The sequence below is a fragment of the Solanum stenotomum genome, chromosome 2, assembly GCF_019186545.1.
Source record: "Solanum stenotomum isolate F172 chromosome 2, ASM1918654v1, whole genome shotgun sequence".
NCBI classification, from domain to species: domain Eukaryota; kingdom Viridiplantae; phylum Streptophyta; class Magnoliopsida; order Solanales; family Solanaceae; genus Solanum; species Solanum stenotomum.
The window spans coordinates 6563842-6579537 of record NC_064283.1 but is presented as its reverse complement, the minus strand read 5'-3'; the positions used below and the strand labels follow the sequence as shown (position 1 = coordinate 6579537).

The following is a 15696-nucleotide window of genomic DNA, read 5'->3' as shown; positions in this document are numbered from 1 at the left end:
TTAAAATTAGAATCCTGAAGTAGTTAGGTTAGGGAACTAATTAGACTTTAATGTATTGATTTTTCTGTCTTCCTTGGTTAGCAAGCAATTACGTATCAGAGTTTAAGTAGGACAAATATCAAATTGGATTAGTAAAGCCAATCCCATCTAAAAAGGAAATATTGATATTTTTAATTTGGATCTCTTAATTAAGAAGTTGCGAATTCTAAAAAGTAATTTTTAATGATGTAAAATTTTATGTATTAAAATAAGGATATTTTGGGAAGAATGAGATCAATTTTTTCTTGAGATACTAAAACATCACTTATTTTGAAACAAAATGACAAAAACCTAATTATTGAGTTCTCAGTTAAATCTATTATTGTTATTTTCTTGTTCTTTAATTTGTTTTTGTTTTGCTTGTTATTCTTCATTATTAATATGGTATTTGTCTTAAATATGAATATTTTAGATATATTACGGAATATGGGGTATACTTAAATAATTAAATTTATATTTTCTATAATTGATTATATCATCTAATTTTAGCAGTTCCATAAAAAGAATTTATCTCTCGTAATTTTTCATTAATTGAATGGGAAAAGGCATAGTTCCTCCTAACTTGTATCAAAAAGTCAGTTACACGCTTAAACTATCATAACGACCTATTACACACCTCTGCTATTTAAAAGTGAATTTATTTATCCCTAAAGCTGACATGACAAGATAATAATAATTTTTAAAAAATCATGCGCGTCAGATAATTATTAAAGTAAAAATAAAAATAAAACTCAAAATATTTCTTAAGCCCCACCCCCCACATCCCTTCTTCTTCACACCCCACTCTCCTCACCTTCTTCACACCCCATTAAGCTTAAAATAAACCAATAACAAGAAACAACCAAGAAATAAATTACTTCAAAAAGGAGTAAAATTTTGGGAGGTTTCAATCGGTGGGGCTTCGACGAACGTTTTTGAGTATTGAGTGATCGATTGAAAATGGGAAGAAAATTATTTTTCTATTATCTCTATTTTTTAAGAAATCTCTAGGAAGAACATGGAAAAATAACAAAGAATATATGTCCAAATCTGAAAAATATTTACAACTACAAGCCGCAACAAATAACAATGAAAGTTCAGTTTCAATGACCAATCAATGGAAGAAACTGAAGCAACCTTCTTGTGAGTACATTTTGAAATGGAAGAATTCTTCCACTCCACGAATCAACCCCAGATTGCGGGCAATTTCCTTGGTGGTCAATGCTAAAAGTTTCTTTCTTTACTTACTTAGGTATATGTTAGACTCCTGATCTAAGTCACTCAATTAAATGGCAGCATGGACAAGGTATTAAGCATGTTAACCTTGTCCCTTGCATAAACCAAGGAAACAAACATGCAAGGCTAAGTTGACGACGGACTGTTGACGAAGTTAAGGTGTGCGCAATGGCACCATGGCCTGATTTCGAAGCAACAAGTGAGGACCAAGGACTTGAAGACAAGGCAGCTTGGTGAGGACTTGACAAGATGAAAGCTTAACAATGTTGTGTGGGCATATCATTGATATTCAAAGAATGAACAAGGGCAAACGACCAGCAAGACTAAGGCATCAATGAAAGGGCTTTGATGCCAACACGGGATGAAGCAATGCCATAGATTTGTGACCTTGGTGTGGCAGCATTGAGTGGGAACAATGCAAGGCTGAAAAGGCTAAGTATGGCAGTGTTAAACATGGGAAGAGCTCGTCCAAAAGGCAAACAATGTCAAAGCTGACTGGCGGTTACAAAATACATGCCAAACACATGACCGGCGGTTACTAAAAAGTGCAGCTTTATCCCATTTCGTGTAGAGCTTGGTTTTGGCGCCTTGTTTGAATTATTTTGAATATACCAAGTAGTTGTGGGTTGTCAACTACATAGGAAAGGATCAGGCTAAGGCCAACAAGTGTTTTATTTTAATTACGCCACTTGTCGATAGTTGGCTGCACATAGTATTATAAATGTGCAGGCTGCCTATGGTGTAATTTTGGGTTTGATTGTTCTAAGTATTAGGGAATACTAATTAGAGTGTCAAATCTTAGTTAAGGTCTAGGGTGATCTTATAGTACCAAGGTTGGTACGATTTGAGAGTGTTCTTGTATTCACTTTATTAATACAAGTTGGAAATTAAGTTTTCTGTAAAGCTGGTTGCCTTTGTCTCATTTTATATTTTTGTGGCTTTAATTATATTGTCGTCTACTGTTTTATGTTGCTTAAAATGTCCAAGAGTTAGACTCAAAAACGTTGCTACCTATTTTTCGAGTTAACACCAAAACAGTCCTAAATTTGGCTAAGCGTTGGAAGGCTGAAGTCGACAAGGTTGTTGGCTGCCAAAGCGGGTTACATCAGCGAACTATTTGTGTTCAAAGATCGGCCCCTTTACAGTATATATATTCAAATAGCTAATTAAATTCATAATTTATGTAACTAATTGAAATCATCTTGTTTTATGCTAGCAGTTATCTTTCATAGTTTTTGAATTTTTTTAGTAATTGATTTTGCTAATCAATTTTTAATTTGCACCATCCATATCCAAAGTTGAGTGACTATGATAGGCCGCTTATCTAAGATTAAGTGATCATTCATATGGTTTGAGTCTCTTCTTTGATGACATAGTGTATACACACATTTATCTCTATATTTTTATTTTTGCAATTTGGTTTGAGCATGAAAGTTCTTAATTGATTAATATTTTACCTCATATAATAAAGTAGATTTAACTATCAGTATTATGTATAGTTACTTACCTTTAAGGTTAGTGGTACTTATTTATCACATAAGACTTTGGAAGCATGATTTTCATCAATACGACGTGTGACGTCATCGTCAATCACTTCATTTTCTTAGATCAAGATATTTAAAACTTTTTTTTCTCTTTGGAATAATTTGTGAATTATTAAGTTTCGCCTTATGTGTGTATCACTGAAATTGTAATATTATATTACTGTCCAACTCAATAACTTGAATCCTTTAGACTCTAGAATTTGTCTCCACCCATCCAACTATGAGTCCCATTAACTAGTATTATGTCACTGACAAGCAACATACATCATGATCTTTCATATTGAACATGTTGTGTCAATTCATCCACAAGACAAATAAAAATGGGTTAGGCACTGGTCACTGGTGTAATCTCATCTCGACTGAAAAGTGTTCTTAGTCTTCACCCACCTCCACAATTTTTATTTGAGTTTGAACTTCATCATACATGTCTTTTATCATAACGTAAGCCTCATCTAGCCTTTACACATCTTCATAAAACTTCCGTGGGATTTTGTTCTAGGTACGTCATTTCTAGGTTAATGAACACTATAGGTAAGTCATCTTTTTCCTTTTTATATTTTCTCATTAGTCTCCTCACAAGATAATAACTTTTGTATTAATATCGTGGCATGAATCTGAATTGATACTAAAAATGGATCCATACCCTTTCTCACCCACATTTTCATCACCTTTTCTCAAAAACATTATTATATATAATCTAATATAAACCGTACTGATTGTGAATAATATTACCAAAGTTCCGATCAATTAACTTCTCAATCAAAATGTTCTATAAAGAAACTTCCAAAAATTACATTATTACTTTAAAACATTCTATTACGAATTAAAAACGAAAAAAACAAAAAAAAAAGCGCGAAAAGGCACTCTGTTATTTTCGGTACGGACGACAATTTTCCGTTAACACATTCTCCGTGAATTCCAAAAATATCCCCACTGTCCCGCTCTTAACAAGCTGGTAAATCACGTAATTATCTCCAACTTTGAGGGGCAAATTCTGTTCCCTCAGTCCTCACACCCTTCTTCTCTTCTTCCATTCCTCTGTTTCCCTTGCTGCAGAAAAATGTCAGTACGAAATCGAAATTTCTATATAGTACTAAATGATTTCACAAATAGTATTACTGTGAACTGCAAAAAATGAACTGTCAAATGCAAGCGATGAATGTGGATAGCCACTTTTCCGGCGCCGGCGAGGAAGTTCCGGCGGGAAATGAAAAGGCGGTTGGAAATTTTCCGGTTGGGTACGGAGGTCGGGTGGATAGTGTTAAGGTCACGATGCCTCATTACACAGTTTGTAGTGCTTCTGATGTCGTTGCTCTGCAAAATCGAGAGGCTAAGTTTGATCAACTCACTATATCGTTTCGTGGCAAAATTTATGTTTTTGATGGTGTTACTACTCATAAGGTGAGCACTTTTTAATTGTTTTAATTGTGTAATTTGTGAAGTGTATGTATAAGTTGAGGATCAGTATAAAAATGCTTTAAGATTTTTTTTTTTGATAAACCATGGTGTCCGGGCTAGCTTTTGCACGCCTCAACTAATTCCAAGCTGTCAACCAAGCTATGAAAGATGAGGAAGAAATCACTAGTGTTTTTGTCAGTGTTGAGATTTGATAGTTACACCTCATGATTCTCAATCCACTTGTAATAAGAGTTGTATGTAGCTTAAGTTAATAGATGACACCAGCTAATTTGTAATTGAGGTGCAGTTGGATTGATATTGATTCTTTTATTCCCGGTAATGTTTGAGGATTTTTTTCTATACTTCTCCTTTTTTCCATAGAGATTGAGATAGTGTTAATGTGTTTGGCGTGCTTAAATGTGTTGAAGCCGGTTTAATTTTGATCATTCAGATTGAAGAGCCAACACATGAGATTAATGATCAATGTTTATGGCTTATCCTTAAAGTTTGTAGCTTGATTGTCTCGAGGTTCAGGGCTTTTGTTTTCTTTTATGCAATAAAGGAATTATCTTTAGGGGTTTAGTGAGCAGGATGGATATTGATGATTCATATAGACGACTTCAGTTGGTTTGGATTATGTTGTAGTGATAGTTGTGTATAGAGGGGCGGTATTGGATGAACTAGAAACTTCTTGATGAGCCTGCAACAGTTATGTAACTAATTATGTCTCTATTGGCTTGTTTCTTAGCTTTACTCTTTAAATGGGAATGGAAAACTGACTGTTGCATTTGGCTGGATATTTCTTTAATCTGATTGTGAAGCATTAGGCTAACGAGTAACGATGGTTCATTGTCATAGGTCCATTCGCTTTTTCAACTTTTGGGTGGATATGAGTATTGTCCAGGCACACAAGCTTTAGGTTTGTCGAGTGCAAACCAGAAGGTATCCTTTTCTATGCAAGTTTCTTCTTTTGGTTTGCATCTGCATCCTTGTAATATTTGGTGATTTTTTGCCTTAGGATTATGTGGACCATCCAGTGCACTGTGCAGATCCAAAAAGACTTGAATCCCTCATTAGATTTTATGAAAAGAGGAAAAAGAGATGCTATGAAAAGAAAATCAGATATGGTATCCGCCAAGAAGTTGCGTTCAGGTACATTGACTGATCTACCTATAGCCTAAATGGAACTTCTATCTCCTCTTTTTTTGTTTCAGTAAGAGTAGAATTCTAGCACTCCAATGAACTTATGCACAAGATTGCTCTATGAAATTAATCCCTATCAGGGCTGATCAATTTTTTGGCCCGGACACCACTGTTATTAAAAAAAAAGAAGAGGCTGATCAAACTTTATCAACAAAACCAAAAGTTTTTAGAATATATTGCAATCACATTTACAAATCAAAGCTTTGCATATAGAGTTTACTTGACTTGAACGGGATAAGTTCTTCTGTTGACCGCCATGACTTGATGAAACCATTATCACTAAATTAGTCTCCATGAAACCATAATTACTAATTATGTCTCCCTTTTTCTGATAACATATGAGAAATAACTCGTGCTGTATTTCTCATTCAGTTTCCTGTAACACACAACTATTTGATTATTACCCGAATCTGATGTTTGGAAACTTCTTCATTCCAGACCTTTTTCTCTTATGATTTTAAGTTAGGAAATAAAGTAATCAAGAAGATAGTTTGCTTGATTCAATTAAGTGGGGATGTCCATCTTAAAGATTTGAACTGGCAATTTAATATGCTGGGAAAAACTCACTGATTTACTTCTGTTGGTAAAAGAAGTGTGTTGATTGTGTAGATGTACTATCTTTTATAATAGTCATATGGCAGCCTGCAACAACGCTGGATTCGTTAAAAAGAATTGCTTTAGAAAGTTGACTCTGACAAGTAACACTCCTGATGAATTTGACATTTCATTCATTACATGTGTTTTTAGTATAAAAATGATGTGCAAGAATTTCATTGTTCTAAGAAATGAAATGCTGCAATACGATGCAAAACATTTCCTAAATGACAATAGCTCTTGCAGTACACACACATATCTGCCACCTTCCACAGTTTCTTGTTCTTGTTTAAGCAGGTTGTGGAATGTCATCAAAAAATGCATGGAAGATTTAACAGCTGTTCTTCAATTCCAGTTTTTGATTTCTTCTGCTTATTATTCACATTTATAAATAATCAGAATGAAGCGTAAGAATGGCTTATTTGCTCGAAAAGGTTCTACTGGACCAAAACAGGACGACACCCCTTCAGAAGAAACTCGGTATGTTTTTGAATATGAGAAATAGTTCTGCTTTTTTTCTTGAGAATAATATCTTCTAAAAAATTAGTTGATGTGTATGGTTTGGTTTGTGTTCAAAACTACTTTTGTATGCAAGAAATATTTTGTTGATGTTGGATGCCTAAGCAAATGTTGATTCTAACTCTCTATCTCGTTTTCTAGGTGCATCCATTGTGGAACTAGTTCAAAGGCCACCCCTATGATGAGGCGTGGTCCTGATGGACAAAGGAATCTTTGCAATGCATGTGGCCTCACTTGGGCAAATAAGGTTGGCATGTACATCATCAAATACTGCAATGCATGCATATGTAAATTATCGTTACAAATTACCATAGAATGTTTGCTCTGCCCGCCTTTCCTATGTTTTGATACATGGCTCCTCTAGCATTCTTTGTAACAATTTCTTGTTAGGCAGAAAAAAGTTGCAAACTATTGATTCCTTACTTCTTGTTATATCACTCTGCAGGGGATAATGAGGACTCTCTATAAGGCATCCTATGACAATACTGAGCTCGAACTAGAGGTAATTGGTTTATTTTATTGCTGAATAGCAATCCTATGTTGGTGTAAGAATTGAATCTTTCTAAAGCTGTTTTGCACGGCCTACTTCTTAATCCATGTAGGATGAAGATTGCAACAACACCGACTATGGAGCTCCTCCATGTTCCGTCTCTTATCAAGTTTCTTCATCAGTCTGCCAGTGATTCCTCGACTAAGACTTTGATGCCTTAGAAAGAAAGCCATACTATATCAACATATCTTCTTCTCATCCAACTGAAAGATTATATATACGTACTACAGGTACATTTCATCACTAAAACTTTCTCAACAACTTGATGACACGATTGAGAACTATCACAAATTTTGTTCTTTTCTTTTAAAGTTTATATTGACAGATTAACAACTTAGCTAAAATTTGTTGGTTAAAGCAAAGGATCTCTCTCATGCACTTGTATTTACCGGTGTTACTTGAAGTTCAATAGGAATTTGCAGTTTCTCGCATCAAGACCTGATATATTAAGCAGTCTTTTTAATTTATATTGGATCTTGTTACGGAGTTACCTATCTAGCATTTAGATTAAGCTTCTTACTGATGTATATCGAACTTTGTCTCTTTGGATAATCATAATCTTATTCTGAAGAATGATCATATGATCTATACTTTCACATGTGATGACTGATGTATATTTTATTTTTCATATTCCCTCCGAGCGGAGCCTTGGAAAAATAGTAAAATTGTCTCCGTGTGGCATATAGGTGATAGGTCATTAGTCCATTTGATGTTTGCATTAGGTTGACTACATCACGCCCCTATGGGTGCAGCTCTTCCTCGAACCTCGCATGAAAATGGGATGATTCTTATTTGTTTTTTTGTTTCAGCTTAGAAATGCTAGACAATGTATTTAATCAAAATCAATATGTTTAGGCATATTAGTAGAATTAAGTTGGATGAAGACAGCAGGGAGATATTGAAAATGGTACAGTATGTTTATTTTATTTTCAACAATATGGGGTTTGCATTCTCTTTGGCCATTATACCCTTTAGAAAAAAGTAGAGAAGTAAAAAACACATTATCATTATATGCAAACACAACAAATTAATTAATCAGAGTTATTTTAAGTGAAAGATCATTATTTATGACATGTTTCATTAATCAATTAGCTTGGTATGAGCATGTTAAGTTTATTTTTATCTTTCTACTTTTTTTTACGTGTAGTTCAGTTGGAGAACAACTCACACCTTCGTTTTAATGATAGAGGTGGAGGTTTAAATTCGTGTATATATCCTTTTCAAATCCCACCCGCCCAACAGTGAAAAAAAAACTATTTACCAGTACATCCACACACAAAAACACACGTGACCTTTAATTATCATTTAAGTAGTCAATTATTATAGTTTAGCATAGACTTGGATAACATAGAGTATTATATTTTCCAGAAAAAAATAATCATGAGACCGACCACTTTCCCCATACCTAATTTAATCAAGTAGCAACTTATGCTTCCAAATCTAATCCAAGATTTTCTCCACGTATAATCCTATAATATATTATCCACTAAAATATAATCCAAGATTTTCTACGGATGTAATCCTAAATGGTGGTATTAAGGACATGACACAATTGCATCTTATTATTAATATTATTACAGATATAAAGATATGGAAAATAAGTAGTAGGGTCGATTATTAAAATGTAATAACATTGTCTAATTTATTTTTTGGTTTTTCATCGATGTTCGAAACCCACATTGAAGCTCCGACTAATCTAAATGGCGCTCTGCAAGATATTCGGAAGTGATGCTTCCAACAGAATTTTCTTCGTATTCATATCTCGAACCCAAACCTCTAATTAAGAATGGTGCAGTTTCATCACCACACCACAATCCANAAAATGGGATTTTGATTTGAAAAAAATAAAGATATATTTAAAAGGGATTCATTAAAGGTAAAATTGTCATTTCCGTTTTTTTTTTTACTGTGGGCCTCGAAAAATACCCCTGACGCGCCTGAATTGCGTCTCAATCACGCGTCATGCCAGGTTGGATTCGTGTGTTTTTTTGTTTAAGAATTGGATAGTTGAAGTGCCTACTCGTGCATTTTGAAAGTTAGAGGTCATACTTAAAATTCGAAGTTAAGTTTAGGGTCCAATTTATATATTATGCCTTCGATATTTGCCCAAATAGAGTCTCGTTGAGGAAATTAAGTACCAATGGCAGAAGCTGTAAATTCAACCATTTTCAAGGTGTGTTTTTGTTAAAAGGACTTTTGTCTCCTTCACACTTTCCTCGTCATCCTTGTTATCACCATTCTCCGTCTCTCCTAAAGATCAAACAAAACTCTCTGTATCTGAATTTGATCATGAAATTCGAAGGAGAAATCCATCACGATTCAACTTAGGAGTTCAAATTTTGCTAGTAAATGAAGAAATTTGGATATTTTTTTTTATTGTGGATAGTGATTTTTGTTGTAAAATTAGCGTGATTTTGAAGGATTAGGTTAACGATTTCATGGCGTTTATATAGTAGATAGGAGTATCATGATGGCAGAGAATCCACGGCCATTGCAGGCGCGTCCGTATGAGGATCACGCGCCGCTGCCGTCGAAACGGATGGTGGAGGAGGAAGAGGAGGAGGAGGACGATGATGACGGCGCATATGAGGATGATGGAGGAGAAGAGACTATGGATGAGGCTGAGGATGTAAGCATGAAGGTATTGAATCACCATCAATATGGAGGACAGAGCCAACAGTTGTACGGATGCGGAGGTGGAGTTGTGGAAGTTTCTAGAACAAGTGAGCTTACTCTTGCTTTTGAAGGTGAAGTCTATGTTTTTCCTGCAGTCACTCCTGATAAGGTAGTTACTATTTTTAGACAGATACTCCTATTTAATTGCTTTTTTCTATTTTCTGTTTTTGGAACTTCCCATCAAATCATAGATTAGGTGCTTTACCTATTTTATTGTGCTTTTAGTTTAAATACAATTGTTATTTAAATATTATCGTATCTTATTGTTAAATCATTGTTACCTAACGACGGAAAGTTTCATTTTAGGTAACAACCGATTTAGTGTGGTAGCAATCCTATTTTATCCTTTACTCTACCCTTAATAATAGCTCTACCTCGTACCATATATTCTTGTAGGTTTGTCCTTTAAATTGTTGATGTGTTGTGACATTATGTAACAACGGAAAATAATACAATCTATTCAAACATTGTATTAATCAAAGTAATACAGTACAATATAATACGATGGATTATGAAATAATAGGTAACAACTATCCAAAGTTCCAAACAAAGTGTTTCGTTTCACCAGTAGATACAATACAATGTTGTGTGCAAATGTAGTGAATTTTGAGTACACTCTTAGCTACTGACATGATGGTAACTCTACATATACCCTTCGGGGTGGCCCAGTGGTTTGGGCTTGGGACTTCCATGTTGGAGGTCTCAAGTTCGAAACCCCTTGCCAGCGAAAGCAAGGGGTTTGCCTTCTGGGTTGAGCTTGTCGCACCGGGCTTGCCTAGTGCGGTTTACCTATCCTATTGTGCGCACCCAAAGGGTGGCAGCTGCGGGTTTCCCTTGTCATAAAAAAAAATGATGGTAACTCTACATATTTTGTGCTCAGCGAATTTTGTGTTGTTGTAGTACTGCTATTTATTGATTAGTTGAAGTATCGGACATTGTTGAAGCGGGATTAAAGAATGATTTGGGACAAATTTTTAATCTGTATGTCTTATTTATTATTTTTCGAATGATTTTGGTGACGACTTACTTGGACGTACCATGACTAACCCACCAATTAGCCTACTACAGCACATGAGTGCAACTTTTGCTCAAGTGTTGTAGCTGGGAGTCAAACCTTGGATCTTGCATGCCTCAACATCAGCCACCCTCTTCAGGACATATTTATGTCTTATTTCCTTTAAGAACATATTTTGACTTTAATTCTCTACTTTAGTCCTCTACATATTTTTCTTGCATATCAAGGGCTTCTTGATGAGGCATCTGAGTTAATTGTTACTTGGTTGTTTTTTGCTCTTTCAATTCTGATTTTCTGCCGCAAGAGTGTTTTTTGTTCGATCCATCTCTTAAAAGCGGCCTACTAGTGAAAAAAATTAATTTCTATTGTAATTCTAATGGAATTTGTGATTCTTTAAGTTTTCCATCCCCCTTATAGTCCGTTGGCCCTTGCCAGTCCAACTATGGAATGACATAATTTATAGAAATGGTGTCTGGCTAACTCTGCACTCTACATCCTAGAATTAATTTGGATATAGTAACTTGGCTGAGAATTTCCTTCTCTGTGTCCGTTTACTAGATATTACTCCAAAAGAAAATTCTTGAGAATATAGCTGGGAATTTTATGTGTCATTGCACCTTCTTTCCTGCTATATAAAGTTAGAAGCAGCTGCTTCCTGTGATTCACCTCTACTCAGCTTCTCAGATTCTGAAGAAAGAATCAGAAATAGCTGAGAAATATTCGGGTTTCACTTTTATAATGGTCCTTCTCATCCAGGAGGCATGTTTAGTGAAATACGATTCCGTCTCCATCTTACATGGTATGGTGTTTTGCTTCTGTTGTCTGTCATATAAATCATGGTTCTCTCTCCGTATTTGGACAGAGTTGTTACTGTGTTGTGTCAATCATGTGTTGTTGTAGCATAATGACTGGCAAAGCTGTGGAAATTGACTCTGGCTTACTTTTGGTAAAAACAGGTGCAAGCAGTGCTCTTATTATTGGGGGGATGCGACATTCCTACTGCTGTGCCCACTGTTGAACTTCCATTCGACAACAAGGTATTCTATTCAAATTCTATAACTTGCACTACATAGTTTGATGATACTTTTGGATGATCAGTGTTATTTTTAGGTTGAGGATTTGCCAAAGCAAGCTAATCTTTCGAAAAGATTTGCCTCCTTGGTGAGGTTCCGAGAGAAGCGAAAGGAGAGATGTTTTGACAAGAAAATTAGATATAGTGTCAGGAAAGAGGTTGCTCAAAGGTAAATGATATGCCTTGTTTCCATTTTTTGGTTTTCTTTGAGACTTTAACCTGGCAATGATATTTGATAATGTGAAATTGTCACTTACAAACAAATGAATAAAAGATGACATTGGTAATATAAATTGCCGTCAGCACGCTTTCTTTGATATTTATTCAACAAACCCTTTCATATCCAAGTGTTAGTACCATGGTATCAATGTCATTTTCTGACCAATTTAACACGATGTTTGTTTGTCCTCAATTTTCGTTCATCTTTGATTTTTTAGGAGTACTTCTTTGATGGAATTCACCTAATAATGTACTTGCAATATGGATTTGGTCGATTTGGTCGATGGTTGTTAGCTTTTTTATAAAAGAAGAAATATGGACTTGGTCGATTTGTTTTGTAAATGCAGAATTTAAAGAATTTATCCCTGGAATAGTATGTCTAAGTGAAAACCAGAGTCTGATTTCTGTTTAAACATGTTTTGAAGGACTGAAACATAACTTCTTTTTTTTCGCATCCCAAAAAAATATATATATATTCTGGCAAAATTTAGAGCAACTTATTTTCTAAATTAATTAGAAGCATTTTCTGATACAGATATCAAGGTTTTGAGTAATGAACTTACTTGGCCACATGTATATTAGGATGCATAGGAAAAATGGTCAATTTGCATCTTTGAAATCAAGTTCTGGATCTTCTAGCTGCGATTCAGCCAAGAGTAGCCTTGAAGGACACGGCACACAACATTCTGTAACTGTGTGAGTTTTCATTTTTTCACACTTTAGTGCTTCAGCCTGTAGTATCTGCAACCCAAAGACCAATGTTTTTTCCTGCTTGATTTCTTTTGGATTATTAGTCCTGGAAAGTGTCACCATTGTGGTGTGAGTGAAAATTGTACGCCAGCGATGCGTCGTGGGCCGGATGGACCAAGGACACTCTGCAATGCATGTGGACTTAAGTGGGCAAACAAGGTACGCAAGACATCCTTTTCTTTTTCTGTATTTTAATTGTCATGTTCCTGATCTTTTGTTTTTTCACGTGATAGAATTCCTGCATTCTATTCATCTTTCTCCCCCCGCACCCCCTCTCTCTCCCCTACCTCTTCTTGATACTCCACTTTATGATTATCCTCTCATTTCTTTTGGGAGTGAGAGGTTTGAATAAACCTGCTTTCACCTATGTTCTGGGTTTGCTCTCTAAAATTGCACCAATCACCAAAATTGAATTGGCTTTGCCAAATCATGTCAGCTGATTTGTTCATTCTATTTCTTTTAACCAATATTTGTGCATTCTATTGGACTTAAATTCTTTCAAGTTTTTAATGGCTCCGTTGTTGGATGTATAGGGAACATTGAGAGATCTAAGCAAGGCAGGGAGGAAAACTTCTATTGAACCAAACGAACTGGTATGTTTCATCAGCAAGAATGAGAAATATGTTAGTGGCTCTGAAGAACTTAATCCTCTATGCTTTATATAGTATCCTGTTATTTCTCTGTATACATGCTATTTCTCCTTCACCTAAAAGGGCTTCCTGAAAAATTTCAACTTATCCATTCATCTTAGTGTTCGTGATACATGAGAAGATCAAAGTTTTGCATTGTCCACGGGGTAAGACATCCTTGGATGTCACACGTCCAATTTTGAAGGTGGAATAAATTGCCAGGATGGTCATATATGGAAGCACTTTGTTACAAAATACTCCACCAAATATGAGCTTAATCATCTCTCAGGCATCTTATGTTGCATGCAGGGAACTCCTGACAATCCCGTGAAGGCATTTGCTGAAGGATCCCTTGATCATTGTGCTGATCTGGAAAAGGTATGCGTTGGTTTTGTAAGACTATCAATGATTAAATATTTCCTCGTATGTTATATTACACCACACTTTTCAGTAGTAATATCAAAATGGTTCCTCATAAGGTTATATTGTAGTACATTAAAATCTAATTGAAATAACACCAAAATATAATGATTAAAAGACAGGCTGAACGAGAAAGAATGGACTCACTTCATGAGGTGCAGTCACAAGATATTAACAAGTTTATTTAGTTCTAATTCCGTTGAGCCAAATGCAATAAAAACTGGACACTGTAACAGCGTTATTTTCAGTGTTCCTTTTTTTTTTTTCTTTTTTTTTTTTTGAGAAGGTAACATTTTCTTGTGTATATATAAACTTCATGATATAAAATTTTACCTTATGGAAACTTCACTGTTTTGGTTCAGAATCTATTCAGCTCTGGTAGCAATCTTGAAAATGATATTCCTGTGGGTATCTTTAGTTCTTCGAGCAATCTTGTTGAGCAGGTGAGAGTAGTTCATGATTTTTTTTTTTCACTATTGAAATTCTCCTTAATAAATTTATTCATGAGAGACTATTTGGATCTGTTTAGTATCTGTAAAATGCATTTTTGTCACTAAAAATTTGTGTCTGCAGGAAACTCTAGTTGATTTTGGAAATGCTTCCAAAACTGAGGTAGTCATTCCTGCAAACTTTGACTAGTAAGTTTTGATTCTTAAAGACATCATTAGTTGAACAGAGTCTGTCTTGCTAACATTTTAAACCATGCACAGGTTGACTGCCTGTAAATTGTTGTTGTAACATACCCAATTCCTTTCTGGAGAGATGCTACTATTTCAAACTGACCCTGTTAAATTTGGAATGGTTGCCGTTGATGTGTAAAATTTGATGACTGTAAAAATGAGCAAGTAAAGATTATTGGTGCCTAACCAATACATACGAAGTGTGATTCATTGTGTCCTTTACATCGTAAGTTAGTTGGAATTCTACACTTTGTGGTTGTATATATATATATATGTGTGTGTCGTTTGACTGTGTATATTGTAACAGCTTGCAAATACTGATAATGTCTTTGGGTTTCCGACTTCTGTGTGGATGAGCATGATTTTAACCCAGGTCTGTTATACCCATTTAATCTGCCTGATACAAAAACGGGTCTACTTATTTGTGTAAACATAGAAAGCGTCTAACCAAATATTTACAATAAATGCTGAATTTCGTAAAAATATCAATTAACTAGACATTGAATTGCTAATGTCGAATTTTATGCACACAGTCCGGAGCCTAAAGGGCACTTTTTTAAAGCGAAAAGACCTAAAGGGGTTACCAAAACTTTGGTTGTTTGAGGTAGGATGTGTGACTGCCAAATTCTCTGACGGACTACTGCGGTTGTTTGCTCATTTTATTCTGTTAGGGATTCGCAGTTGCTATTACAAACTAGTAACAAAAATGTGGGATTTTTGTTAAGCAATAATTTCTGTATGTTAATTGATAATAGAAAGAACTTTTAAAATGATCTAACAGAGAACATTTGCACTGCAAAATGTTCCAAACAGAATTAATCTATTTAATATAGTCGCATCAAACTAATATATGTTTCATTTTGTTGTTGCAGCAAGGTGATAACACAAATTCTGAATTTTATTTTTTGTCAGACTCAGTTAAAAAAGAAAAAAAAATTATGCAGTGCAGGGTGGGCAGGTCTATGCAGGGCATGGCGCATTAAAAACACAATTATTTGCTATGTGGGGTGGGTCCAATCTTTGCGGGTTTATCCTGCAACCACCCTGTCCTATTACCGTCCCTATATATAAGATCATGTTTGAATTGACTTAAAAGTTGATCAAATCTACTTTTAAGTCAGTTTTTTTATTTCTGAAAGTATTTGACAAGTATAAAAAATAATTTAAAATAAG

The 15696-nt window shown here is 35.0% G+C and overlaps 2 protein-coding genes across 3 annotated transcripts; both read left to right on the top strand.

Annotated features, from left to right (window-relative positions):
- The first annotated feature begins 3804 nt into the window (after positions 1-3804).
- On the top strand, positions 3805-7195 carry LOC125856355 (GATA transcription factor 25-like). Its single transcript, XM_049535876.1, has 7 exons — positions 3805-4199; positions 5055-5138; positions 5215-5348; positions 6393-6473; positions 6654-6759; positions 6958-7014; positions 7115-7195. Exons 1-7 carry the CDS (start codon positions 3933-3935, stop codon positions 7193-7195), a joined length of 810 nt encoding a protein of 269 aa, XP_049391833.1. The 5' UTR covers positions 3805-3932.
- Positions 7196-9201: 2006 nt separating this feature from the next.
- On the top strand, positions 9202-14819 carry LOC125856591 (GATA transcription factor 19-like). 2 transcript variants are annotated; one of them, XM_049536178.1, is made up of 10 exons: positions 9202-9847; positions 11710-11790; positions 11864-11994; positions 12627-12740; positions 12839-12953; positions 13328-13417; positions 13733-13801; positions 14206-14286; positions 14417-14481; positions 14554-14819. In XM_049536178.1, coding segments are annotated over exons 1-10 (1065 nt in total). In that variant the 5' UTR covers positions 9202-9529; the 3' UTR covers positions 14555-14819. The 2 variants fall into 2 exon arrangements, with proteins under 2 accessions (XP_049392135.1, XP_049392136.1); XM_049536179.1 differs by having other exon boundaries at positions 9206-9847; positions 13328-13387.
- Positions 14820-15696: the final 877 nt, after the last annotated feature.